General features: G+C 59.7%; 6 protein-coding genes across 6 annotated transcripts; 3 read left to right on the plus strand and 3 right to left on the minus strand.

The window, feature by feature from the left end:
* Nucleotides 1-1,947: 1,947 nt before the first annotated feature.
* Nucleotides 1,948-3,438, minus strand: THITE_2124578 (uncharacterized protein). The gene is made up of 2 exons (XM_003658048.1): nt 2,911-3,438; nt 1,948-2,851 (listed from the first exon to the last, which is right to left on the minus strand). The coding sequence occupies exons 1-2, from the start codon at nt 3,264-3,266 to the stop codon at nt 1,957-1,959; spliced, it is 1,251 nt and encodes a 416-aa protein (XP_003658096.1). The 5' UTR covers nt 3,267-3,438; the 3' UTR covers nt 1,948-1,956.
* Nucleotides 3,439-5,761: 2,323 nt separating this feature from the next.
* THITE_159521 (uncharacterized protein) lies at nt 5,762-6,420 on the plus strand (the record flags this gene model as incomplete). Its single annotated transcript, XM_003658049.1, has 2 exons — nt 5,762-6,129; nt 6,336-6,420. The coding sequence occupies 2 exons, from the start codon at nt 5,762-5,764 to the stop codon at nt 6,418-6,420; spliced, it is 453 nt and encodes a 150-aa protein (XP_003658097.1).
* A 122-nt stretch (nt 6,421-6,542) lies between these two features.
* Nucleotides 6,543-8,863, plus strand: THITE_2124584 (uncharacterized protein). Its single transcript, XM_003658050.1, has 4 exons — nt 6,543-6,709; nt 6,773-7,395; nt 7,448-7,741; nt 7,811-8,863. The coding sequence occupies exons 1-4, from the start codon at nt 6,661-6,663 to the stop codon at nt 8,765-8,767; spliced, it is 1,923 nt and encodes a 640-aa protein (XP_003658098.1). The 5' UTR covers nt 6,543-6,660; the 3' UTR covers nt 8,768-8,863.
* Nucleotides 8,864-10,589: 1,726 nt separating this feature from the next.
* On the minus strand, nt 10,590-14,889 carry THITE_2124588 (uncharacterized protein). The gene is made up of 3 exons (XM_003658051.1): nt 14,873-14,889; nt 14,025-14,370; nt 10,590-13,827 (listed from the first exon to the last, which is right to left on the minus strand). The coding sequence occupies exons 2-3, from the start codon at nt 14,123-14,125 to the stop codon at nt 10,761-10,763; spliced, it is 3,168 nt and encodes a 1,055-aa protein (XP_003658099.1). The 5' UTR covers nt 14,126-14,370; nt 14,873-14,889; the 3' UTR covers nt 10,590-10,760.
* A 2,689-nt stretch (nt 14,890-17,578) lies between these two features.
* Nucleotides 17,579-19,772, minus strand: THITE_2124590 (uncharacterized protein). Its single transcript, XM_003658052.1, has 3 exons — nt 19,145-19,772; nt 18,979-19,089; nt 17,579-18,913 (listed from the first exon to the last, which is right to left on the minus strand). Exons 1-3 carry the CDS (start codon nt 19,526-19,528, stop codon nt 17,855-17,857), a joined length of 1,554 nt encoding a protein of 517 aa, XP_003658100.1. The 5' UTR covers nt 19,529-19,772; the 3' UTR covers nt 17,579-17,854.
* Nucleotides 19,773-22,808: 3,036 nt separating this feature from the next.
* Nucleotides 22,809-25,011, plus strand: THITE_2124593 (uncharacterized protein). Its single transcript, XM_003658053.1, has 2 exons — nt 22,809-23,475; nt 23,532-25,011. Exons 1-2 carry the CDS (start codon nt 23,154-23,156, stop codon nt 24,998-25,000), a joined length of 1,791 nt encoding a protein of 596 aa, XP_003658101.1. The 5' UTR covers nt 22,809-23,153; the 3' UTR covers nt 25,001-25,011.
* Nucleotides 25,012-25,918: the final 907 nt, after the last annotated feature.

The raw sequence follows: 25,918 nt of genomic DNA on the forward strand, positions 1-25,918 counted from the left end.
CTGTTTCTGTCTTCGTCGCTTGTCTATCTGTCTGGGTGTCTGAGGACGTAACACGGCAGAGGGAAGAAGGCCGGGGGAAGTTTTTTTCTGGTCTGGCCGGGTTGGCAGTGTAACAGAGCCGTGGGAGGGAGGGGGGGGGGCTGCAGGGAGGCATTTGTTTACGTTGCTGTTGGTAACGACCGTGAAATTGGGTAACGACTTATAATGTGGCATGTCCGATTTGTTCGCTTTGGAGCGCTGGGACAGGAATATGAATACCTTTTTGCCCATGGCGCACTCTGATGTGGGATCCGGAGGCGGATATGGGAAGCCGCAGATTGACCGTTCGAGCAGCTTGCGGCGATAGTTACACAGAGAAGAAGCCTTAGCATCGCAGGACTATCTAGCCAGCGTGGCGAGTGAAGGGGCCCTCTGCATCTATGGATACCGCCGTCGTATAAAGAATCCGTATCTTAGCACTCCCCCTCTCTTGCCGTTGCCGCAGCCTGCCCTCCGGTCATGTCGCTCTCCCAAGCCAGGATCCATGACAGAGCCGAACGTTATGCTCACATTGTCTGCGCTACCCACACATAGTCCGTACATGCACATACAAACCCTACAAACCGGCCGCCTAGCCACAAAATATGCGCCCCGTGATATCGCGCAACGCCGGTCTCTGCCAGCCCAACCAAAGCGGGTATCATCCACGCCTCCGATACCGCCTGAAACGCCGGGAGCTATGCCTGGGGCCCACGACCGAAATTCCCCAAACCTGATGAACTCCACGCCCAAAGAAAGTTAGAAACCCGTAGAAGGCGCCCCCCTTATCCCAGGTGAGCAAGCCGGCTATAATTCGGGCGGTCCATCACCTGATATCATCCTCGAGTCGCAGGAAACAAAGGGGACCACTGAATGATCCTTAAAGCCTGCCACAATTGCTGACCCCTGAGGCAGGAAACAAACGGCCAAAGCGGCCTGCGTGGGTCCAATCGGCCGAAAGGCGCCGACCCTCTCTCAGTGAGGCCGAAAACAAGGGCCAAATGGGACTGGAACTGATGTAGCCGAGAGAAACCGAGAAAAAGTCAAAGTGAAGCCCAGTTGTAAACACTCAAACAGGCATGTGTTCGTAAACCACACTCGCCGGAACGCCCCGGCATGCCCTCGCAACCGGAACATGATTCCATCTTGCGAGCTAGATGTCGGCCGGATCCATTTTGCACACAGCGTGCGACTTGCTCCTCCGGAGCTGGCCCGCGGCAGCAGCGGTCCCCCAGCGGTCATCGCCGGCCTGCCCGGGGCTTCTGCCGTTGCGCAGCGGCGAAGTAACCGCAGACGGCGCCGCAGCGCCCTGCTGGTGCTGCTGGTGCGGCTGCTGTTGCTGCTGCTCGTGGTGCTGCTGCTGCTCCTCGCGTGCGTGCATGCGATCGCGCTGGATGGCGGCTTTGAAGAAGCCGATGATCTCGGCTAGCTTGATCTGCTGCTCGTCCCGGCAGCCGAGGATGTTGAACAGGCTCTGCGAGTCGAGCAGCTGCTTGGCGATGACGGTGTCGGGCTGGCAGAAGGTGCGGATACGCAAGACGCGCGCGTTGGCCTTGGCCGTGTCGATGATGCCGAGGATGGCCGTCGTGGTGGCGGCGCGCGAGTAGAACATGAAGTCGTTGACGTGCATGCGCACCAGGTCGAGCTGCGTCTCCAGATCGTAGCGGAAGCCGACCACCTTGGGCCGGCCCTTGCGCTGCCAGTCATCGGCCACCTTCTTGAGCTTGTCGGCCTCGAGCCGGCCGTTGTTGAACTGCGTCGTGATGTACTCGTTGAGCGCCGAGGTCAGGGCGAACTCCAGCTCGCAATACAGCAGGCTCTGCTCGCGCGGGCTGAGCGAGATAGCGAGCTGCCGCGACGTGGGGCGGCTTTCGTCCGACTCGCGAGACTTGCGTTGGGCTCGGTTGTCGTGGCTTGCCTCGATCTGAAGGAGGAGTGTTAGTCGTTTTGCCCTCCACAAAAGAGGAAGACTTCTGCCAGACTACTTGCCATCTCCTTTGCTTTCTTGACCAAATTACCGAGGAAACCGCCAGCTCGGTTCGGCGAGGTAGTTGCCGGTTCGCGCTTCGACGTATTCTCGAGCCATCCGCCCTCCCCGATGAGGGTCTTGGAGGCCTTTCTAACCGTTGGTGCCTCCTTCATGAGCGGTGCCAAGGGAGTATAGGAGGCGCGCTGTCCTCCGCTGGAGCCTTCTCCCAAGGTTCCATACTGCGCCGATTCGGTCGAATCCTTGTCCGAGCCGCGGACCGAGTTCTTCTGCTCGGTGTACTCTTGGAGAATGCTGACATTCTTGGCTTCGTTCTCCTTTTGAATGCGGAGAGGGCTGACGCAGGAGGGGTACCGCTCTCCGGCCGAATCCTGAGAATAATGCGACGAGGAATCGTCGGCCAGGGCGAAGCGGTGAGGCTGACGCACGGGAGAGGGGTCTCGCTCGAGCGGACGATGAACGACTATTGCAGGCTGTCGACCAGCCCGGTCGGCGGCCAGTTTGGCGTAGGCTCGAGCGCGATCAGTGTCAATTGGCGCCGGGGGGCTTCTAATTCCGCGTCCGGCCGAGCGGGTCGGTGAGCCATGGGCTGCCGGTGCGTTCCAATCGAATCTAGTCTCCTGTCGCTTGCTCGAAGATGCGCTCGTCGCAATGTCGCCCCGCAAGCCCTGGACGGTGCGCTGGCTCTCGGGAGTCTTGACTGGGAGGGCTTTTTTGGCCGGCGAACGAGAGCGCTGCGGGCGAGGGTGAGTTGCAACGTCCTGCGGCATCTTTGCCGGGGACCGAGCCCGGAGGCTTCGTGCCGGATTGTTCTCCATCGATTCGTCGTCGTCTTGCGAGGACAGTCTGAGGATGGTGAGCGGAGAGTTCCTGGGCAGGCGTGCGATTTAGAAAGAAGCACTTACGCAGCTGTCAGTTTATCCACCTGCGAATCGGTCAGACTAAGCTGCAGGTAGACGCCTTTTTCGCGACGAGGCGACGGTGAGCGCTCTCGCATGGAGGTCGAAAGTGGAATGAAGTTGCCGAGAATTGCAGAGTCGTCCGGTGCTCGGCGGTGGCCTTGATGCGAGTTGCCCGAGTCGCCCAAGTTGCCCGAGTTGCCCAAGTTGGCTGAGTCGCTCTCACGTCGCGGACTTTCCGGAGGAGTGCTTGGTTCAAACTCAAACCGATGGGATGACGACTTTGGAATATTGGCAGCGAGCTTCGCGTGCTTCCTGGCCCAGTTGGCGGTGCGAACGGCTTTGTCGTATTCCTCTGCCATGGCAAATCAAGGTAAGTCAGAAAGTGGCTCCCAGGATATGCAGGAAGGAGGGAAGGATGGGCGGGCGAGTGAGAACACACCAGCGGCGCACGCATTTGTTTCCCGGGCCACAGATGAGGCCGGCTCGATATCTGGGGTTTTGACTTCCATCCGATCAGCCCAAGTCAGCACATTAGCTATTTAACGAAAGGTATGAACGCAGCGAATGGGCAGAGGCCGAGCAACTCTCACGGGCCTCGACCTCCAACCCTGCACTCGTCCGCGATCTCAGGAGAGAGGGCCCGATGTTGCCCGGGGGTCGCGTACCGTTCTCGCCTTCCACCTCATCCCTTGCGGAACCGTTCGAAGCATGGGAGCTTGACTCCGGGATCTGGGAAGCCGTAGGCTTGAGAAGTTGCGGTTTCGTACCTGTGTGGCCGTTAGGCGTCTCCAAGTCCCCGTCTGGCTTGAACACAATGCGAGGTCGTGGCATGTGGCCGGCCACAATACCGGTACGTTCATGCCAGCAAGACAAATAGAAAAGGGAGACCAGCTGTTCGTATTCCGCATTGAACCGCACCCGCGGACCGGCGACCGGCGACGGGCCGCTGCGCGCCTGAGCTCAGTACATCGCCCGACTGCAGGTGCGGTGCCGAAGCTGGCGCGGCGATGCGAAGGAACAAGACGAAGAACTGAACTCACCATCGTCTGCTTGCTTGGCCTCTTCCCGACGAACTGGCGCCGGACTGCTTCCCACCGTCACGACCTGGGCCCGTCCGGACGAAACGACCACCTGCCTCGCAACGCCGACCTCATGGACCTCATGGTCCTCATCGGCCCACGGGGGCGAATCGGCCGGTTCCATCCTGCCGCCTTCTGGGAGGCTTTTGATGAAGGCGAAGCTGATCAAAGATCAGAATGAAGGATCGAAGTCTTTAAGGTCGCGATGGGCTTTGTCCGACGCCAGGAGTGCAGGATGCGGCGGTCTTGTTGTCTGCGACGGCGCGATCGCTTTTGCAACAAGTGCGAAGAATAACTCGACGTGTTTTTTGGGAGCACGACAGCGGGAAGTATGCCTCGCAGCTGAGGGGTTTCCATGGCGACATCGTCGTGCACTGGGACCCGCAATAGATTAGGCCGCGATGGCTCTCGCCCGCCCGCTCTCGGCGCTCGATGCCGCCGCCGAGCATGACCGGTTCGGCGGAACAGGGAAAGAAAACGGGGCTTCTCTCGGGTCACCTCTCGGGGCACCTCTCGGGGCACCTCTCCGGGCCTCTCTCGGTGCTGCCCGTAACTGAACCGGAGACGAGAATACCGGGACGTCAACATGCCCTCCTCCACCCCTCCCCCTCCTCCGAGCAAGCCAAGAACAAAGGCCGCGCTGTGAGTGCTGAGTGCGACACAGCACTACACCTTGGGCTGCACAGCAATGCCCCCTGGACTCAGGGGACGAGGACGGGACAACGACGCCGCCATCCAAGCCAGCCTTTCTCTTTACCGGCTCCATTGTCCCATTGCTGAGGAGGAAATTTACTGAGACAGGGAGGTAAGCAGCCAGAGCCACCACCTGTTGAGTCATCGGTCGAGGAAAATGGGGGACCCGGAAACGTGGCTACCTAAGGGAGGCAGGCGCTCGGGACGATGGCCGCCCAAAAGAGAAGGAACGATGTTTCTCGTCGCCACCGTCGCCGTCGTTGCCGCCATTCCAAGCTGATTGATCCTTGAACGGGGCAGGAGCGGCTGCTGATCCTCAGGCCGATTCAACCCGGAAGAGCGGCCGGCCAGCGGCGGTCATGGCGTTGCATTCCATTCCGCGGCGAGCTTGTGGTCGAACCATGGAAAAGAAAAAAAGAGGGAATGAGGGAATGGCACGGAGCCTCGACCGAGATGCCAAGCGTTGCGGCCGGAACGGATCCTCCATCCTGCCACGGCAAAACCGGACATTCCCAACCACTTTGGCAACGGCGTCCCTCCGGCCTTGCTGGTCCTTATTCTCTCGGACCTCGCTGGGTAAACCTGTTACCGTGTGGCAACGTCGCCCAGCATGAAGAAGAAGCCATCGGTGGCACACCCGGTGATACACGTGCGACCGAGTTCCAGCGTGGAGCAAGTCCATTCGTTCAACCCATATCCTCCACACACCACAGAGCTAGTCGACGGGCAGCGTCGAACCCCCCCGGGGTTGCCTGTGGACAACTTCCCCCTGGACGCAGGCAACGCAAAAGAGTGGAGCATGGCCGGACCAGCCCCATGTGGATGAAGGTTGCGAGACGGTGAAGGAGAGGCAAGGGGAGTGGAGTGGGCAGCAGTTCTGAGACTCACGCCTCACTCCGTTCAATCCGGCGAAGAGCGCATCGCATCGAATTCGGCCTCGCTAGCTGCCCCCTGAGCGCCGGAACCACTCGACGACTGCCAAGACTGATCGATGCCTGGCAAAACGCAGACCCGCGTTGCGAAGGGCAAGCCGCTCGTCGTTGCCATGCGGCTCCTCCCACGGACCGGTTCGGAGACCAGGCATGCAAGATGGGACGATCGACCAAGGGAACCTGCGGAACCCTGCGCGCGCCGGCTGGCGGGTACGGCTGCGCTACAGCACAGTGACGCGAAGTCGGCAACAGAGCCGGCCCAATCCCAGCTGTGAAGGCCTGAAGGTTGTCGTCTCTGAGGCTGACGGCCGCGCTGTGGAGCGCTCCCAAACCCCGGTCCAAACCCGGCGCGTACTCTTCATTCCCGAGACCTCAGCCGTGGCGACCCCACAACGGCCCCGCTACCCAATCCCGTGGTTAAGTCCCGAGGCTTCCCCCTCACTCCCTCGAGCCAGCAGACTCGCGGTGATGACCGCGGTGCGAGTGTCCAAGGCCAGCAATCTTGCTGATACGCAGTCGTGTGTCGCAACGGCCGCGGCTGGCCGCCCGACAGCATGCCCAAGGGATCCCCCCCCCTTTCCCCACATGGGAGTACTCCGTAGCTCGTTGCTTGCCTTGCGTGTCCTCCCTCGCCCGCCAGCCGCTCACCTCGCCCGAACAGGCCCCATGTATGGTGAACGCTGGTCTTCGCTTTCGCCTTTTTGGTGTTCAAGCCCGAGCCTGGACCCCAGCCCATGGATGTTCCCGAACTCGTTGCCGCGCTGCTGGGTTATGCCATCCCCACGCGCGTTGGCTATCGGGCGATCTGATTGATGGCTTTCTTTTGTGCGCTTTCTCCGTCCAGCGTAGTCTTGGGTTCCTTCGGATGTAGAGCCCGCCGGTGTTCAAATATCTTGCCGGACCTCCCAAGCTTTCTGACCGTCTGACCTGCCAGCCCGTTCAACCCTTCGTTCTCCTGTGCGTCTTGAGATACCCCCGGACCGCTGTTGTTTTTCTCCATTGTTTTGTTTTCGCATTCCACTCTTCTTCGTTCGGATACCCAGAAAAACATGGGCACGCCTGCCGAGAGGCATCCCAGCCCTAGCCACTATGACATTGGTAAGTGAGCTCAGCAAGCACCAGTCCATCCCGGTCCACGAACAGACTGTTGACCTGCCGCAGTCATTGTCGGCGCTGGCCCAGTCGGCCTGATGCTGTCGACCTGCTTGGCGAGATGGGGGTACAAGATCAAGCACATCGACAACAGAGCGGAGCCGACCCCAACCGGCCGGGCTGACGGGATCCAGCCCCGTTCGCTCGACCTGCTCCGGAACATGGGGCTCAAATCCGCCATCATGGCCCACAAGCCCGCCCGTGTCTACGAAGTTGCCTTCTGGGACCCGCCAAAGGGCGGCAAGGGCATTGTCCGGACCGGCACATGGGCCAGCTGCCCCAGCTTCATCGACGCCAGATACCCCTTCACCACCCTTCTTCACCAGGGTCTGATCGAGCGTGTCTTCATCGGTGACCTCGAGAAAAACGGCGTCAAGATCCAGCGGCCGTGGACCATCAAAGGCTTCACTTCCAACGAGAAGGACGACCCCGAATACCCCGTCACGGTGCACTTGGAGCACGTTGATGGCACTGCTAAGGAGACGGTCAAGGCGAAGTATCTATTCGGCGGCGAGGGGGCGAAGTCATTCATCCGCGACCAGCTGAAGATTGGCATCAAGCACAAGGACCCCATCGCCTATGTGTGGGGTGTCATGGATGGCGTTGTGAAGACGGATTTCCCCGATATCAAGGTGCGTAGACACCTGTGTTCCATGCAAGAGGTGGCTGCTGACGCTGCCGCAGATGAAATGCACCATCCATTCCGAGCACGGCTCCATCATGGTTATCCCCCGCGAGAACAACATGGTCCGCCTCTACATCCAGCTCGCCTCCTCGACCGACCCCGACTTCAACCCCCGGAAGACAGCAAGTGCCGAGGAAGTCCAGGCTTCGGCCAAGCGCATCCTGCAGCCCTACTCCATCGAGTGGGAGCGGGTCGAATGGTACTCGGTTTACCCCATCGGCCAGGGCATCGCTGATAAGTATACGCTGGACCACCGCGTCTTCCTGGGCGGTGATGCCTGCCACACCCATAGCGTGAGTTTCTCGACCGTCTTTCTAACCGCGAACGTCCCGTGAATGTGGAGCTAACACCATGTCTCCCAGCCCAAAGCCGGCCAGGGCATGAACACCGCGTTCCTGGACGCGCTGAACTTGGCCTGGAAGATCCACGCCGTCGAGGCCGGTTTTGCCAACCGCAGCCTTCTCGAGACATACGAGCCCGAACGCAAGGACGTGGCCGAGGCGCTGTTGGCCTTCGACAACAAGTATGCGAAGCTCTTCTCGGAGCGCCCGCCCGCTGCCAACGAGGTGGCTGCCGCCTCCGCCGGCGCCAAGGCCGGCCAGGAAGAGAACGAGTTCATCAGGACGTTCAAGGAGTCGTGCGAGTTCACCAGCGGCTACGGCGTCTTCTACAAGCCCAACGCGCTCAACTGGTCGCCATCGCACCCGGCCCAGTCTCGCGTCGTGCACCCCAAGGGCACCAAGCTGGTGCCCGGGCGCCTGTTCATCAACGCCGACGTCACCCGCGTCGTCGACGCCAACGTGGTCCACCTCGAGCAGGAGGTCCCGCTGAACGGCGCCTTCCGCATCTTCGTCTTCGCCGGCAAGCCCAGCGTCACCGCCCAGGCCCTGCGCGACCTCGCCGCCAACATGGCCAAGAAGAACTCCTTCTACACCGCCTACGCCCGCCCGGACGCCGACCGCGTCAGCCACCACGAGCGCCACAGCCCGCACTCGCACTTCTTCACCCTCTGCACCGTCTTCGCCGCCCCGCACCCCTCCGTCGAGATCGCCCGCGACCTACCGCCCCTGCTGGCCCGCTACCGCGACCACGTCTACGCCGACGACCGCTGGGACCGCCGCGTGCCCGACGCCGCCGCCTGCGCGCACGCCAAGATGGGCCTCGACCAGGACCGCGGCGGCGTCGTCGTCGTCCGCCCCGACGGGTACGTCGGCATTGTCGTCGCGCTGGCCGAGGGCAGCGCCACTGTCGACGCGCTCAACGCGTACTTTGGCGCGTTCTGCTCCAGGAAGCTTGGTGAGGCGCAGGCGATGCTTTGAGGTTGGGATGGGCTGCGCGTGGAAGGGAAATGGATGGATGGAGGAATGGAGTAATGGGTTAATGATGGTGATGGTGATGGAGGGATGGAGGGATGGGGTAATGGGGTAGTGATGATGATGGGCTGGATGGATGGAGGGATGGGTAAAGCTGATGATGATGATGATGAGGGGTTGGATAGATGGATGGATGAATGACTGCATGCATGACCTCTGCATATTGTAATTTCTTACTGTGTAGGCTGCAGACAGTGTCTGGACTTCCCGCTGAGATAGATAGACCGACAGGGCGGACGCGGGGAAAGCCGTGTCTTTTCTTGTCTTTGAACTGTAGATATATACCAGAAGAGCGTGTATATAGATCAGTTGTTAAGTCAGTCAATTGTCATTCATTCACCTAACTTCCCTTTCCGTGAGTCTGCGGCTGGTGAACTATGTTCAGTCGCCCTGGGGATGGATGATCCTGGCTGTATGTTTGGTGTTTGCAAACCACAATGTAACAATGTAACACCAACTTGACTCAGGCTGTCCTACCGTCGTCAAGTCCTATTCCTTAACTCCTGCTAGTGCTATCTTGGCCAAGGGCTTACACGGATTTTTTTTCTCCTTATGTATGTATGCATACCCCTTTCGCCACACCCGCTCGCAGTCTCGATTCAGATAGACCTTACCCTCGAACCTTACCCTCCCCAACACCTTAAAACTACCTAACCTCCCCAATTCCGATTTCCGGTTATGGGATAGATAGATAACGCGCTGGTTGACTGTGCTTCTGCTTGTCTACTATATACATTCCCACAGAAGCGTTCGTTACAGACCGATTTCTGTCAGCAGGAACGGTGCTGTTTACCTCCCTACCTATCAAGGGGAGAGAGCCTAGGAAGATGCCCTGTCTGACTGACGCGAAAGAGCTGGTGGTGGTGAGGGTGAGTGAGGGTGAGAAGAGATTTGAGCACACATCCAAATGCAAACTCAGTCTTCACTCATCACAACTACGGCTTCACGAACTCACACTTCACTACCACCACACACACCCCCAGACATACTGCTGTTCAATCCAAACTACACTAAAAGAACTGGAACTCCATTCACGCAAGACAAGACCAAGGTAAGATTCAAACGGCAAGGAGAAGTGAGGTAAAAGATAAAGGTAAGGTCTCAACAAACTAACAAGAATCCACGTATATGAGAGGCCTCGCCCGCAACCGTGACCGGCACCGCAATCGCAACTTGGAACTGGAAACCTAGTTGAACCAAAAAGGAATCTGCTGCTGCAAAGAAACGAGACCCTGCCCGAGAGCCAGCCCGAGACCCTGCCTGCCAGCGTTTCTTTTCTGCCCGATCGTCTCTCCACCTCTTCACCTGCCTGTCCGTCCGTCCGTCCGTCTGCCAAACCGTCCATGATCCCCCTTCCCGAACCTCTCCATGCGCCGGATATACCACGCCAGATATACCATGTAACCGTGCAGATGCAACGTGTGTTTGTGCGTGCGAGTAATCGAGCAGAGAGAGACTCCCAGTAAATAAACAGAGCATGTGTATCACAACAAGATTGAGACGGAGAAACAAAACAAACATCCCAACACGAACGATGCTGCCCACCGCCCACCGCCCGAATCGGTATCTCTTGTTCTAAGCAAATAATAAACTGCATAGGTCATTCGCTGGCCACTTTGCCCGTGCTTTAGGCTCCCTGTGGTCAGGGGTCAGTGCTGCATCCATCAACTCCCGTTCCCTTCTTCGTTCCCGCCGACAAGAAGGGCGACAAATACCCCGAATGCACTCGCTGGCTCGCAAAGGAACACTAAAAAACAAGAGGCGGCGGAAAAACAATATAGAGAAACAAAATTGGCTTGATGGGATCAAAGGAGACATGCATGTAAAAGCCAAGTAAATAGCACCAAATGCAGTCCAACATGAGCATGCTCGTAGCCCCAGCCCAGGATTGTATCATCATTCATAACCCTGCCTTATTGCCCCCGCCTCCTACCATCGCCTACCCCATATGCTGACTTGCGCCCATTATCCCGCCCTCAAACAGTCCGCCGAGGACATCTCCCGGTAAGATCTCCAGCCAAGGCGGCATCATTTCGGTCTGCAGCCCGAGCATGTCAAAGTTGACTTCTTGGCTGTTGAAGGTGATGACGTCGTTGATCGGATTCAGGCCCATATACGAATACGACCCCGACGCCAAGCCGCTCTGCGCAAAGTCCGCCTCGTAGCCGTGGTTGTTGTTGTGGCCATCGCCGCTGTCGTGGCCGTGGTGGTGCTGATTGTGACTGTGGCTAATACTGTGGTTGTGCAGCATTTGTTGCTGACCCATGCCAGAATCCGTGGGCGTACCGGTGGGCGATCGGTCGTGGCCCATGGGATCATAGCTTGGCTGGTGATGCGAGGCATGGTTGTACGGTGTTTGGTGCAGCTGACCCTGGCTGGCCCGGGACATGGCGGCATGCAGATGCGACTTGGAGTCGCCGCGGGAACTGCTCTGGTCCATGTCGCCCGGGGACGGCGACTCATATTTCAACATCGACTTGCCGATCGCTGGCGACTGGGACAGCCGGCTTGTCTTGGGGCCCGGATCTTGCTGATAGCGGCCGGCGGAGACATTGGGTTGCAGATACGCCGGAGGCGCTTCCGGGAGACTCTGCCTAATGGGATCGTAGATCATATTACCAGGCGGAGTTGCTGCCGTTACCGGACCCGCCGGCGGCGGCGGCGGCGGCACCGGGACCGAAGCTGGACCAGGCCCGCCGGGTTGCGCTGGGAGATTTCCTTGGAAGAGGACGGTAAGGTTGGAGTTGGGAGAATTCGTGGTGCCTGTCAGAGAATACGCGATAGGAGGAACATTCGGCGAGGAAGGATGCTCGAATCTGGGCAGACGGCCGAACGAGTCTCGCCGTGCCAGCTTCATGGGCTCGTAATCCTTGCTCAAGGAGGGGTCACAATCCCAAATGCCCTTGGACTTTTGGTCCAGAGCGCTCAGGATGTAGCCAACGCCGCCCCAGTATTGCTCCAGCTGCTGGAGGGATTTATAGCAGCGCTGGTAGTTCTGGTTGGCAGCAGATGCGAGCAGGGAGTGCTTCGCCGGGCGTGGGTCATGGCTCGAGCCGTATCTTCCAACGGACGCTTTGAAGTGATCTGCCTTCGCATCAGGAGACGGTGAAGGCTCCCAGGAAGATGGTTGCGACGGGTTGGCGGCAGACTCCATCAAGAAGGCGCATGCGGCAATGTAGATGGGTTGCGACGTGAACGGGTTGCCAATCAAGCTCTTGGGGTCGATCAGTTCAGCAAAGGCGAGAATATCGGCGATCGTCTTGGCGCTCGACATGGACAGCTCGCGACTGTTTGGAAGGTCGGGGCTGTTCGCCAGCAGCTGGGTCGGCCTCAGATTATGGAAGGGAGTCATCAAGGTAGGCTGGTGGAGTACAATGACCAACGCGTGAAACCAGAAGTGCAGCAGGATGAAGGTGGTGCCCTGGTTTGCATTGACATATCCGCGGAAGTTTACGGCGTTGAAGTGGAGGCGATCATCTTGCTTCTGGTAGATGGCGGTTAGGTCTCTCTCCATGATCCTGAGCGCGGCCAGCTTCTCCTCGGTGAGATCATTGGCATCCCGGATGTTGTTGAGGACGTCAGACACGCGGCCGTACAAGTGAATGATCTCGATGAACGGGGGAAACGGCGCGGGCCAGCCTGAGACGGGATCCTCGGCGTGCGGCGGGAGCGAAAGCTCGAAATCGTCGTCTCGAAATGTCACGGGCCGGCCCGTGCCCGAAGAGATGACACGATCCAGAACGAAAACAGCCCAGAATGTATCGATGCGTTCCTGTTCGACCTCCCGCTGCTCCGCCGGGCTCAGGGTGTCCTCAACGCTATCCTTGCCGTCGGGTCCATCTGGTCCGTCCGTGCTCTTGCGGAACCAGTACCGCGTGTACCAGGGATCGTTCTCGCCCTGATATTTGACGCCCTCCATCTTCTGCAACCCGAGATCGACGGCCATCCTGATGGCGAGGCCGAGGTACATCCAGAGCGCGCTGTCTTGATCGGCGCCGAACCCTTCATACGCCATCAGCAGGCAGGCCTGGACAGCCGCGACCGAGGGACAAGGGAAGGTGTCGACAGTCGCGGCCTTGGCCCGCTGCGCAAAGACGCGACCATAGTCGGATCGCTTCGTCTTCCCGTCATTTTCGTTGGTGAAGATGGGCTGATCCGAGAACCGAGCAGCCAAGGCGCAGACCGCGTCGACCAATATAGGCGCAACCTTCTTCTCCTTCAGCATCCGCAGGAACCGGTCCTTCTTGAGGAACAGGTAGTTGCAGCCGAGATAAAGAAAGAAGGTCTCGGCGAGAGAGAGAATCAAAGGATGGACTGGACCGGAACTATTGACATCGTATACCGGCAAGTCCTCGAGCGTCTCCACAACACCCTCGTGGTGTAGCGTGTGGCCATTAGCAGTTCCGTAGCCTGGGAGTGACCCCGGCGACGTCGTAGAGAAGGAGCCGCCTCGGCTCTTTCGCCTGCTGTCGCGGTAGATGTTCACTACCATCTGCTTGAAGCCCGGAACAATGGCGGTGGGACCGAAATATCGAAAATAGGGCACGCGGTGGCGTTCGAGCTGAACGGGCGACCGGTTGTGCGAGCTCCGGCTGTCGTCCGAGTAAGCCGCATGGCGACCCGTGTTGGAGCGGCCGGCGGTCCTGGACGAGCCCGGCGACTTGCTGTCCAGGTCCCAATCGTTCTCATTCTCCTGCGGATCCCTCCTGGACACGGCGTCCTGGTCGACAAAACCTGCCATCCGAGGCGCAGGCTTGCTCTTCCAGTGCCGGCGGTCCCGCTTGTCGTCATCCTCGTCCGGATAATGGTGCTCGATAGCGTGGCTCACGTGGGCCGTGTCCAGGAGTTCGCTTTTCGGGAACGCCGGCTCATCGCCGTCCCGGCCCTCCCTCTTCCTCTCAACGAGGTCTGAATACCCGAGACACACGTGCCCATTTTTCTTGCAGGTTGAGCAATCCGGCTTCTCACCGGCACACCGGGTTTTCCTCTTCCGACATGTCAAGCATCTAGTGCGCTTTTAGATTCCAGTTCCAGTTCGGCATCGTCGGCACATCGCCATCGCAAAGGACCCCCCATGGCTCGACCGCAACCACGGCAATGCCATGCTGGCGCAGCAGGATGCGAGCCATACATGCCACACATGCCACACACACAATTTGGAACTGAAGCACAAGCATGAGCAATGAGGAATGAGGAGACGTACGCTGCGTTGATCCGCCGTCGCTTGGACGGGGGCTGGCCTTGGTTGTTCACAAAGCGGATTTGCTTGGGCGGCGGCAGCACAGCGCTGATCGGGGTGGTCATGTCGGGCGTCTCCTCAATAGCAACACCATGGTGAGCCGATTTTCGGCGCTGAAGCGGACTCGATGTGGTGAGCCCTCAATGGCGGGGTGTCCGTGCTCCGGCGAGATCGACTTCCGGTGTGGCGTGAAAGAGCGGCCACGGAATTGGCGGATTCAGCCAAGGAGCAGGATAGGGGAAAACAAGGCGGGGTTGGGTTCGGCTTGCTTGACGCCGCAGTGCGCGGGAGCTTTCCCAAAGCCTTGGGGCTGGTGGCGATCAGCAGAGACGCAGTGTGGTCATAACCATTGCGGACGGAAGGCCGGCAGCCTTCAACAAAGTCATCTTTTCCGGGTTCGGGTAGAGATTTGGAGATAGGAAATGCGGACAGGCGGCCGAGCACAGGAGCACCTGGGAAATGGAACCCTGAGGGAAGTCAGGGGCGCGGCGCAAGGATCAGCGATGAGGGTGCGGAGCTTCGTGTTTGTTTCTGGACGCCGCCTGCCAGTTGGTTGGCTGGAGCAGCAGCAGCGATAGCCCTTGCCTTGGTTAAGAGAAGGTGTCTTGGGGGGCACCAACAGCGGTGGGCAAGCCCTCACTAAGTCAGGGAGAGACGGGACGGGATGCAGAGGATGAGAGCGAGCAAGAAGGGGAAATTTTTTGGAGGGGAACCTCGGGCAGGAAAAGCAAACGGCTTGGGAGGTTGCAACGGAAGGAACAAGGAGCGCGGGACAGAACGCGGTGTGAGTGCGAGCCGCGGTAACGACCTACCTAGTTGGTGTCAGAATGGCCCGGGTTGGGCTGCCTGCCAAGCGAGAAATGGTGCAGGCTAACGAACGGCAGCAGCGGCCCAAAATTGAATCTTCCTAGGTAGGCCCCCAATAGCGGGCCGGAAGATAACGCCAATAATCGGGTGAGTGCTCCGTTAGTTGGGCACGCTCAAGCACAGGCTGCCGAACCAGCTTCATCGTTTCTGCTTCACTTTCGCTGACTGTTTGAGCCCCTCATTTCGCTCACGTCAGTACGTTCCTAACCGAGGAGGCGCTCTGCAGGCGTTTCGGTGCGTCGCGGCGGCTGTATGCGCGTCCCCGTTGAGCTCTCTGTAAAGTCCTTGGACACCTACACAGAATGTTCAGGGACGCTGCATCGTCCTTTTGGGACTCAGAAGCGACGGCGACGGGCAGCATTCGTCCCGGCCACTGCTGCGAAATTTATCTGCCCAGCCAGCGGTCCGTTCTGACACAAAGGCAGCGCACCAATCGCAGGTGCAGAAGGCTTCAAGGTGCATCTTGCTACTCTTGCCAAGTTTTGTGACAGGCACATATCAACTCTTCCGCACGTCGCGCCTCTCGGCTCCCACGCTTCCATGTTGTGCAGTTTGCCTCCTCAAACAAGCGGTCGGCCGGGACGAGGGACGGTTCCAACGGTAAGGTTCAATGCAGTTAGTGTAACTCATCCTCGCTTACCCACATTGAGCACGCCAGAGCGAGAACTGAGATGAGCGATCCGTGCGTGCGGCAAGCCCCGCTCTTCCGTCGTCTGATGGGGCTCCTCCACCTTCCCCAGATTTGGCGGCTCGAGCAAAAAGGAATGCCCAAAACGGAGAGTCGTTGAATAAGAGAGAAGACAACAGCGACTAAAGGTAGAAACAAGAGAAGATCAATCTCAAGGACGGAACCTCGCGACGAGTCGGGAGGCCAGTCATCGTACGTAAAGAAGTTCCAGGACACGAACCCCGCATCCTGCTGTAAACGGTTTAGCGCGGCGTCTGTCTCGTGTCACCTCGCGCCATGGCGTGGACAGAGCCGGGCTCCTTCTTGTCCCTCGACAGCACCAACCCTCGGACATACACCGGGAACATTAACTACCTGAGTAAAGAAAGCTGCTTGTTCCGCCGCAAATCCTTTTCCACCGCTTTCATTGCTGAATCCTCTTACACTAGTCCGCTATGCCGCCCAGTGGAAACGGACAGGGCCGTCCCGAGCGTCGGTCGCGATAGTTTCCTAAGGTAGGGACGGATCTGTTTTCCAAGCATGCCAGACCCCCGTCAGTGCGTCCCTGCCTAATTAACGTTACACAACCTCCGTATCCCTCTCTGCGTTATCTCTCCCAGCAATCTGGCCCCACGTCGTGCGTGCGCACCTTCGTCGTGTGCACCCTTGTGTAGCTGCACTCGCACCCGGTGGATCCGGATTGTTGGAGACTTGAAACGAGGGATCGGGCTCCCGAGTGCTCAGCAACGTCAATCGGTAAGTCCGGACCTTCTCAGCCGTCAGCAACGGCTGACTGCTTCCATCCATCATTCCATCGAACAACGTGCGAGTCACCTTCGGCCGCGCCGCAGTCCTGTTGGGGTCTTTCCGGAGCGCCAATGACGGGCCATCAACAGACCCTCAATCACCGCCGCAGCGGGGGCAGGGTGTCCCAGGAGCCAGGGGTGCCAATAGAAGGAGCCAGAATAGCCTAAAAGGCAAGCGAACGCACGTGTATACTAGTTAATCCGTAATTCCCAGTAGCCACTTGCTGCCAGTTGCACACCCACGCGACCTCCTGCTCATCATGTTTTTGTAAGGCGAGCCTGGCTGACATAAAGTCGACTTACACAGCATCTTCCACGGCTTTCGTGATAAGAACTTAGAGAAGGGTGCACAGCAGTATGCAGCACCGCTCACATGACACCGTCTCCTCCAATGTGTTAAGCCACTGTGATACAAGATGCGTGCCGTAGCCAGTTCCATGAGTCGATGGGGATGAAGCCACTCAGTCCTCCCGATAGTATATCGTTGGCGGCTTCCTCCAGTCTCACACAGCGGGCATACCGTACATAGCACTCCGCGTGGCTGAGAGGGCAAAAACTTCGTGTCGTATAGTAACACTACCGAGGAGGAAGGGGCTCGAATGGAGCTGATAGCGATGCCCAAGCACCTCGCCTTGTAACGCTGACCGGGTAACGTCCCAATACCCAGAACCAATATCTTACACCGGAGCCCTGACTGAGGATGTAACCTTTTACTCCCATTCCGTGGTTACCTACCTAAGTTATCAGGCATATTATATTCCGTTCCGTCCTGTACATCTCATCCTTAAACGCAATCCAGAACACCTTCCGCTCGGTTCCTCTCCTGTACCTCCGTACTCCGCCAAAGCAGTTCCCCCCCTTAACCCTGGGTCCCAACCTTTGTCCTTTTCCCATACGCCGCATTCCTCTGGACGGATCGCCGGCCGCCGAACACAAATTCAAGCCGTACACTAACTACCTATGCACGACACGTCCGCCAGGAAGGGATGCTCAATAACGTCCCTTTTTCCCTGCTGACCAAGCACCACCCACTGACCAAATCGCGGCCTCGTTATCCCCCTGCCTGAAAGGACCCTCCAGTCCAACCCACTCGAGGAGGAAGATATGGTTCCCCCGGTGATCCAGTCCATAAGGAAGGAACGCCGCTCAGCCGAGAAGTCCGATCCGGGATGTTGAGAGCTCCAAGCAGCGGCTCGATTTCGCCCGCTTTGACTGGTCCAGCCTCCCTCGGCCAATCTCTCGGCTTTTAGGCAGATGTCTCGACCATCTCGTAGCCGCACCCAGCCACGTTCCTCATCCCCTGCCATACCGTCGAGCATGACGATGGGGAACACTCGGTTCGAAGCCAGCTGGTCTGTCTCGAGCCCGTTCAAGTCCAACAGCGGGAGTCTCGCGCCTGTCGCATCGCGCTCGCCTTTCAGGACACCCGGACAGCCCCCCCTGACGCGTCTCCCTCACCCAAACACAATGCTGACCCCCATCTCGCGACACACTGTCCGCCACAACTCCTCTCCGCCCTCAACCACCACCTCCCCATCGACCTGCCCATCCCCCTCCCGGACTACCACTGGAATACCACCCTCACTTTCCACACCAACCCCAACCCCAACCTCAGCCTCAGCGACATCTACAGCAGCAGCGGCGGCGGCGGCAGCGGCAGCAGCAGCGTCCGCCCTGCGCCACACCTCGCGCACAATCCCCCACGCCCGATCGATGTTGCGCATGCCCTGCCTCATGTCGACCTCGACGAAGGCGCGCTCGGCCAGGCGGCGGTCGGCGGGCAGGACGGCCTCGCAGGCGGCGACGAAGAGCGGCCAGAGCAGGGCGGACATGGGCCCGCGGTGATCGACGGTGGCGACGCAGTGGGCGAGCGCGAGGCGCGCGTGGCTCTGCACGGGCGCCGCGGTGCGCGCCTGGCCCAGGACGGTGCGGTACAGGTAGACGAGCGAGGCGTGCCGGTAGGCGAGCGCGTTGTGGTAGATCGAGGCGATGCGGGCGTGCTGTGGTTGCGAGGGGGAGCGGCAGGCAGACGGGGCGGGCGAGGCGGGCGGGTTGGTGGTGTTGTTGCTGGTCGTAGAGCCGGCGACAGCGATGGTCGGGACGGCCGGGTGCGGTTCCGAGTCTGAGCTGGTTAGATTTGTCGACGGGTCGTCGACATTGACATCGTCGGGGATAAAACCGGGGGGCAGTTGGGGCTGCCATTGGAGGAGAGCGGATTCGATGGCCTGGGTGGTGGACTCGAACTCGGTTCGGAGCACGGCGATCTTAGAGGGAGCCTCGTTCGAGCCGAGGGCCGCTTCAAGCTCGGTTTTGAGCGCACGCAGGCCGGCGAGGCGGTGGATGATGGGCCACAGGGTCGTGGCCATGCCCAAGAGGGTATCGACATTACATAGAGGCGAAACCAAAGGCGCACCGAGTGGCGAGAGCGGTTGCAAGCACCCTGGTGTCGGCGCCGCCGAGAGCGGCGATGTGCCGTTGGACAGGGCCGTTATTACGTCGTAGAACCGGAAGGCCTGGGACTGTGTGAGTGCGGGACTCCTACTGCCGCCCAGCGACAGGGCCGGATAGGGTCACGTACGCGCTCCAAGAAGACACTCGTCGAGTCGGCCGGGTCAGGGCCGCCGCCCATTATTGTCAGGGCGCCTTTAAGGTGTCCGGCCACGATGTTGGAGTGGCCTTTTTGGACAAGCTGCGACGATCTGAGCTCCTGTCCGAGCGTGCTGCCCCGGTGTTGGTAGACTTACACATTCGTAATAGACAAGCAACATGATGGCCGCCAAGATCTCGTTCTTATTGGCTTTACTGCTATGCTCAATCAGCTGTGCGACGCCCCGTATGGCCACGTTGTGGAAGTAGAGCGATTTCTCTGCATTTTCGACGCCGCGGTACTCCAGATGGGCGGAGGCGAGGGCAAACATGGCATATGTGACGGGGGAGTCCGCGCTGGTGAGCGGGAGGACCAACTGCTGGAACGGGTTGCCTGTCTCCTCGCGGAAGACGATGAGATGAGACAACACGTTGCAGAAGTGATCGACGAGAGCCCTCCGGTTCCGGCAGTCAGAGAATTCGGAGAATACAGGCGCATAGAAGTCCCTGAGCGGCGAGCCGACAGGGCAAGGGGCGATCATGGCGAGGTCTGGATATAACGACCTCGACCGAGGGACGACGGCATTGCTGCTGGCGGCGGGGCTTTGTTCTGAGGTGTTATCATCTCCTTGGCCGTCCAGAAACTCAGTCGGGGAGTATGGTGGCAGGGAAAAGCCGTCAAAAGTGCTGTCGCACGGGCTCATGACGAGCGGATCATCCAGAGCATACGAAAGCCGACCGTCGAAGTAGTCGAAGTCATGGCTCAGACGGCCTGCGTCCGACAGCCTCCGCGAGAACGAGTGCAGGCCGGCAGGGCTTCCGGGTGCTGCCAGAGGCGCCGACTCGCGTCTCTTCCGCTGGCGTGGTTTCACGGCCTCATAAGCGCACTCGACATTGTGCTCCGAGCAGCGGCCGCACTTGGGCCGTTTCTCATCACACTTCTTTTTCTGCAGAGGCCGTCAGCGAGATATCCGGGGCCTCTCGGGTGCTTCGGTAACGGCTTGCTGCGGACGAACCTTTTCCTTGCTTTACGAAAGGTCAGAAATGAGGGCTCGTAGTAGCGCGCGAGTACAGCATCGAGGCAGGGGGCGGGAACAGTGGGACCACGTACCAGTACGCACAACCTATCCGTGTGCAACCCGGAACTTGTCAGTCACGGATTGTCTCAACAAGACCTGGGGCGCTGAGTCGAAAACACCCAGCACCCGGCGTTTTGTGGCCGGGGAGAGGGAGAGGGGTGACTGGCCCGTTTTGACGTACCACCTCGTGATCGTCTCTTTGGCTGTTTGGGAGCCGCGAGCCTCGTGTACAGCAGCATTTTGGTGGCCATCGGTTGGATTGGCGAGTCTCGGATCTTGAAACCACAACTTCGACGTTCGCCCGTTCAAAGGCGCCGCTCAACTGGAAAATTCCCGTCTCTTGTCGACCCGTCCCCCACTGCATCAGAACTGGCGGGGCATCGAGATGATATAAGTAAGGTGTAAGCGAGCGACAACAGGCTACCGGTCACCGCAAGCCGCTCTTGAACCATATATTGAAGGGCCGAAAGACTCTAGCCGACGTTGCTGAAGACAAACGATTTCCCTCTCCACCCGAATCGCTGAACAAGATGAAGGTTCCGGGTAAGTGGTCGGATGGGGTCGCGTCCCTGCTTGGTGCGCCCACATGAGTGCCTCGAAGGTTCATCTCCCTGTCGGCGACCGGGGACAACCTGGAAGGGCCAATCGCCTCCGCCGAATTTTCCCCTCGGTAAGGTGAAGTTTGCGGAGAAAGCTGGGCGGGGAGTGGGGATCGGGGACGGTCTCCGATCCCATTCTGGGCCACGCGCTGCGCTTTCCCCTCCAGGCAACAAAGCAGGCGCCGGAGCAGGGACAATGAAGCGCCACGGCGTCGGGTGAATTGCGAGCTCACGGCTTCCAATTTCGGCGGCGTCATAAGGTTGCCGGCTGCCAGCATCGCGTCGGGTTGTACCTCTGCACCTTTCAACCTTCCACTGCACAGCAACACTGATGTCTCAGATCCCAGATGAGCATCTAGGCCAATACGAAGTGTCGCCCAAGCCCCCGCATGCGGGAGCGTGCTGTGGCCCACATGCAAGACCCCAACTCCTGGACGAGTATGCACGTGCATGCGGAATACACTCCTTAGCACGAAGGAATCCAAGAGTCAACGGTGCAGTCTAATGGCCGTCATGCGCCATCCAGCGCCATCCAGCGCCATCCAGCAATTTGCTTTTGGTCTGGTTCCCAACGGTCGAGCTCTAACTGCTTCGGTGCATCAGCGATCTAGCGGTTCTCGGTAATCTCGTTCATTGTGTTCGACGCCGGGTCAAAGACCAGAAAAATTAAGGGAAAAATAAGAGAAAATCCACATCCGTGGTTGGCGTAACGCGTAATTACAGTGTTGTGCAATTGACGAGCTGACTGCGCCCAGCGCGCGATGCGAGAGGCAGTCCGTCGGGCCGGCCATCTGCCTGATTAAGCCGGATATTGCGCCAGGGGGGCATTGAAAAATCCAGGACCGCGATCTTCCTGGGCGACGCGGCGACAGCGGGAGATCGTGCTTCATCGTGCTGATCCCCGGGCTCGACATGCTATTTAGGTGGTGTGTGGGCACGGGTGCCCGGCGAGTGGTCCACAAGAGTCCGGCTTGGTGACGGCTCGCGCTGCCCGTCATGAACTGTCAACTGCCCAAAAGCAGTCGCCGTTACAAACTAACGAGCGAAGCGTTGAATGCCACCTTAGCCTCCACCTTGTCCCGGTCGCACGCCGGCCTCGCGCCGTCTTGCCTTCCAGGTTCGGAGGTGCGTTTGGCGATCAAGCCGCTTGAGGCTACACAGTACTTCGCGCATCCGCACATGCAGCACGACCTACGAAGGCTGAAACGGGATCTCGTTCCCAGCCTGATCGGCATCCATGCCGGTCTGGGCCATCTCCGTGCAGAGGGCTGGTGAATTTGTTGGAAGGATACTCCGTAGTAGCCGTGGGATTCAGCAGGAGAGGCTTGTCTACTGTCGTGTATCCTTCCGGCAGCACCAGCTCCCGGCTGTCTTCACCTCACGCAGGCCTTTTTCAGCACCGGCTGTGCTGCTCGAGTCCATTTATAGGATTTTGCTCGACGTCCATCCCTTCAAACTCGACTCGTTGCCCCGCCCCTGTCCTACATCGGCATCCCGCGCACCCCATTATCCCGCTGCAGTTGGTTGCTGCTTTCACAGTCGTGCTATTGGCTGCCTCGCCCGATCCAGAGCCCGGAGCCTCCCTCATTGCATGCCTCGCGGGGTAAGTAAGGGAGTAAGCACCGAGAGATGTGCGGCAGCCCGCCAATGGAGAAGGGAGCTACCGCGGCAGGCCTGATGGAGAGCTAACCTCAAGCCAATCACCAGCGTGCTAAGTGTGCGGACACAGCCCACCGGAGGGTTGCTGCTCCAGCGCCGTTATGGAAAGTCGTAAGCCCGCAGCGGGCGACAAGCCCCCCTGCTCTCTTTCCATCCGACGATCGTCTCCCGCCGCTCTGGGTCGATCGGTCCTCAATGGCCAGGGCCTGAAGGGCCACATGCCTGCTCAGCGCAAAACCCATTCGATGCCCCCAGCTTGGAAGGGCCCTACAGAGTTGAAGACGAGTGTTCTTCTCCCTCGAGCCTCTGCTAGCTGCTTCTCAGCCCTACTACACTATGCGCTGTACTCTACGTAAGGTACTGCGGCAACTTAGGTGTGGCTGCACGTTAGGTGGCATGGTGGGTAAGACCCGGCAATCGCTGACGACCAACCCACTCCCGATTGTGGTGCTAAGTCCCAATCAGCTCACGCCGGGTGCACTTTAGTTAGCGCCCCTCTGCAGGCTCAGCCCCCCGCTCATGCTCAGCAAACAAACCTGAAAAGAGGCTGCCTGCCCGATTCTCGTGGTTTTGGAGTCGGTGTCCTTTTCAAGCGAGCCAGATCAGACCAGAGGCCGACCGACGAGAGACAAGCGACTTGGAAGCTCCTTTGCGCCGGTATAACTACACTTCAGAGCACGCCAGGCCTGCGCCGCTGTTGCGCCTGCGCAATTCCGTCCCAGCCGGGTTCACCCAGTCGCGCAAAGACACCGGCAGGGGTGGTCCCCGGATAAGCACCGATTGACGAGACCGAATCCGCTCCCCCTGCCGCCCGACGGACGACGGCCGCCATGCGCAGCGTTTGGTCGTGTCCGGCCTGCGCCCTGCTGCTCCTCTTCGCGCTTGTCGGAAGGGACGCATCGGCGGCGCATGCGGGGCGGGAATGGAGAGATGTGCATTGGGTCGCCAAGGCCCAGGTGACCGCGCACCTGGGGCGCAGGGATGAAGGGACGTGTCCAAGCGAGTACACGATGTGCCCGGCCACATTGAGCGGCGGCTGTTGCCCTTCTCTATATGCCTGTGCCACGGACTCGTGTTACGCGACAACAACCGGCCCGACGTCTGCTTGCGGGTCGACAGGGCTTTATGCTTGTGCGGCCGTGGGAGGGGGAGGTGAGTGTTCTGCGCTGCAGCGTCGCTGGTGAATTCTCCGACTGATTTGGATGCAGTGGGCTGCTGTCCCATCGGCTACATCTGCGCCGATAGCGACGCATGCATTCCTCCAGCAGGTGTCGCCGCCTCAGACCTACATTGTCCCAGTGACTACTACCTCTGCCCGTCCTCGCTCAACTATGGATGCTGCCCGACCGGAATGGGCTGTGCGGCAGACGCATGCTACTCAACCGCCCCGGTAACGACGACCGTCCTTCAGACCGTGACAACGACGTCCGGTACACACACCCTGACCACGACTCAAACGGCTGTAACGGTGGCAACCCCGAGCCCCCCCACGGGCCTGCCAACAGACAACACCAATGCGGCCGCGAAGTTCATCCCGACTACCGTGCCAAAAGTCCCCGCGAGCTCCCCAACGAGTGAGCCCAGTGGTGGCTTGAGCGGCGGAGCGATTGGGGGCCTCATCGCGGGCGTGGTGATCCTGTTGATAGTCGTGGTGGTCGCAGCTTTCCTCATCATCCGCCGGCTAAAGCGGGCCGAAGCGGCCTGGGCATCCAAACAGGGCTCATCGAGCGGCAAGAAAACCAAGTCGCAGTCCCAGGCGCAGATGGAGCACTACGGCCGACAGCTGCACTCCGACATGGACGACATGAGCGTCGACCCGCTGATGGTCCACCCCAACGCGAACACCAACGCCTCCGGCACGCCGCAGCCCGGCTTCGACGCAACGCGCGGCCGCTCCGACTCGACCGGCTTTTCCGCGTCCCCGAACGCGTTCCCGCCTTACATGGACGACCGCTCCCGCCACGCCAGCCCGGACTCCAACGCGGGCCACTTCGACCTGCCCGCCCGCGTCCACAACATCCCCGGCGGCGCCTCCGCCTACCCGCAGCACCAATCCCCGATGCAGCCCGCCCGCATCCGCAGCAACACCGCCGACAGCGCCAACACCTACCACGGCTACGCCTACCACCACTGGCGCCAGCAGAGCAACGCCAGCGAGCTCTCCGCCGACGGCAGCGACCACGGCGGCGCCCACGCCAGCGTGCTTACCCCCCTGGTCCCCGCCGCCGCCGCCGCCGGCGCCACCGGCCACATCTCCGAGCTCGAGGCCTCCAAAGGCTTCTTCGCCGAACTGCCCGGCACGCACCACCGCAGCAACAGCGACGACTTCACACCCGCCAGCGGCGGCGGCGGCGGACGAGGATACGGACACGCCCGGCGGCCGAGCGACGGCTTTCGCCAGCCACAGCAGCAGTCGATGCCGCCGCCGCCGGGACAGACCAGCCCGACCGTCGGGCTGTCCGGGCTCGGGCTGTCCACGCTCGACGAGGCGGCCGAGACGCATGGGTACTACGACGGCGCGGGCCAGCAGGCCGGGCAGACGGCTGCTGGGTTCACGGCTGCGCAGGCCGGGTGGGCTGCTGCGGCACAGGGGCAGGCGCAGGGGCAAACGCAGGGGCAAACGCAGAGGCCGGGGCCGGGGCCGGGGCCGGGGTCGGGGCCGGGCACCGGGGCGTGAGGGTGGAGAGTTAAATGAAGGTTAAATGAAGGTTGAGGCGATTGGAACGAGGACGATCTTTTTGTTGGGATCTTTCATGGCATTTTCATGGCATCCTTCTGGCCGACATGTGATGGGACATTGTTGTTTTGTTTTGCTTGATTTGATGCTGCCCTGCGGATTCTTTTGGATACCCCCTTTGCCTTCGCCGGCCCGCCGAAGCACACGCATGCATGCGCGCCGGCCTAGTCGACTGTCTTTACTCTTCAGCTGGACGTTGTTGCTCATTTTTTTTTGTTCCTTCGATTGTCTATTCTTTATCTTCTTCCCCTCTCATTCGCGCTATGAGATGAAGGTTCGGTGAATGAAGGAAATTGCTTTAGGAAAGGCCTGGCCCGCGAACATACCTGGGAGATCATATACGAGGACACTGAATGGAGCCGGGTTGGTAGTTCCAGGGCACAGTCTCTCCCGTGTTGTTGTGTGGAGTGTTTGACGGCGAGAGAGACCCTGACTGGCCTTTGTTGGCTTTGCCGAGTCTATTCTTGTTGGGTAAGGATGTGTAGATATGGTGTATTCTGGGCACATTCGCTGCGCGCGGGTCTCCTCTGGCCGTCAGTTTCGGCAAGGTTTTGGGTTTTTGAGGCGTCATCGAGCACGATACAACTGGACTGCATAGGTTCTACCTCGACGGACCGGTCTATTCTATGTTCCTTCGATGTGTGCCCCCTCAAGATGTTGGCGCTACTTGCTATCCACACACGTTTACCCGCACTGGCGTGCCCACAGCGGTTGCCGGTGGCGGAGCTGAGAGAGTTTGCAGCATATATGTATCTAGTTATAAGTCGAGGCGCCAGTCAGATAGATCTATTTAAAGGATTTCGGCTGCGCTCTCTGCAACCATCAAGGTTTGCCCGGCGCTTGGACGTTGCAATATCG

Source organism: Thermothielavioides terrestris, chromosome 6, assembly GCF_000226115.1.
Source record: "Thermothielavioides terrestris NRRL 8126 chromosome 6, complete sequence".
Classification (NCBI taxonomy): Eukaryota; Fungi; Ascomycota; class Sordariomycetes; order Sordariales; family Chaetomiaceae; genus Thermothielavioides; species Thermothielavioides terrestris.

What these genes read in the sequence shown, in the direction of transcription:
- THITE_2124578 (XM_003658048.1), bottom strand. Translation starts at nt 3,266, where the DNA reads ATGGCAGAGGAATACGACAAAGCCGTTCGCACCGCCAACTGGGCCAGG. An exon ending in GTGGATAAACTGACAGCTGC is followed by an intron (nt 2,852 to 2,910) that starts GTAAGTGCTTCT and finishes CACCATCCTCAG; the next exon opens with ACTGTCCTCGCAAGACGACG.
- THITE_2124584 (XM_003658050.1), top strand. Translation starts at nt 6,661, where the DNA reads ATGGGCACGCCTGCCGAGAGGCATCCCAGCCCTAGCCACTATGACATT. An exon ending in CGGATTTCCCCGATATCAAG is followed by an intron (nt 7,396 to 7,447) that starts GTGCGTAGACAC and finishes ACGCTGCCGCAG; the next exon opens with ATGAAATGCACCATCCATTC. An exon ending in ATGCCTGCCACACCCATAGC is followed by an intron (nt 7,742 to 7,810) that starts GTGAGTTTCTCG and finishes CATGTCTCCCAG; the next exon opens with CCCAAAGCCGGCCAGGGCAT.
- THITE_2124588 (XM_003658051.1), bottom strand. Translation starts at nt 14,125, where the DNA reads ATGACCACCCCGATCAGCGCTGTGCTGCCGCCGCCCAAGCAAATCCGC. An exon ending in CGACGGCGGATCAACGCAGC is followed by an intron (nt 13,828 to 14,024) that starts GTACGTCTCCTC and finishes AAAGCGCACTAG; the next exon opens with ATGCTTGACATGTCGGAAGA.
- THITE_2124590 (XM_003658052.1), bottom strand. Translation starts at nt 19,528, where the DNA reads ATGATCGCCCCTTGCCCTGTCGGCTCGCCGCTCAGGGACTTCTATGCG. An exon ending in TGCTTGTCTATTACGAATGT is followed by an intron (nt 19,090 to 19,144) that starts GTAAGTCTACCA and finishes AGATCGTCGCAG; the next exon opens with CTTGTCCAAAAAGGCCACTC. An exon ending in CGAGTGTCTTCTTGGAGCGC is followed by an intron (nt 18,914 to 18,978) that starts GTACGTGACCCT and finishes ACACAGTCCCAG; the next exon opens with GCCTTCCGGTTCTACGACGT.
- THITE_2124593 (XM_003658053.1), top strand. Translation starts at nt 23,154, where the DNA reads ATGCGCAGCGTTTGGTCGTGTCCGGCCTGCGCCCTGCTGCTCCTCTTC. An exon ending in TGCGGCCGTGGGAGGGGGAG is followed by an intron (nt 23,476 to 23,531) that starts GTGAGTGTTCTG and finishes ATTTGGATGCAG; the next exon opens with TGGGCTGCTGTCCCATCGGC.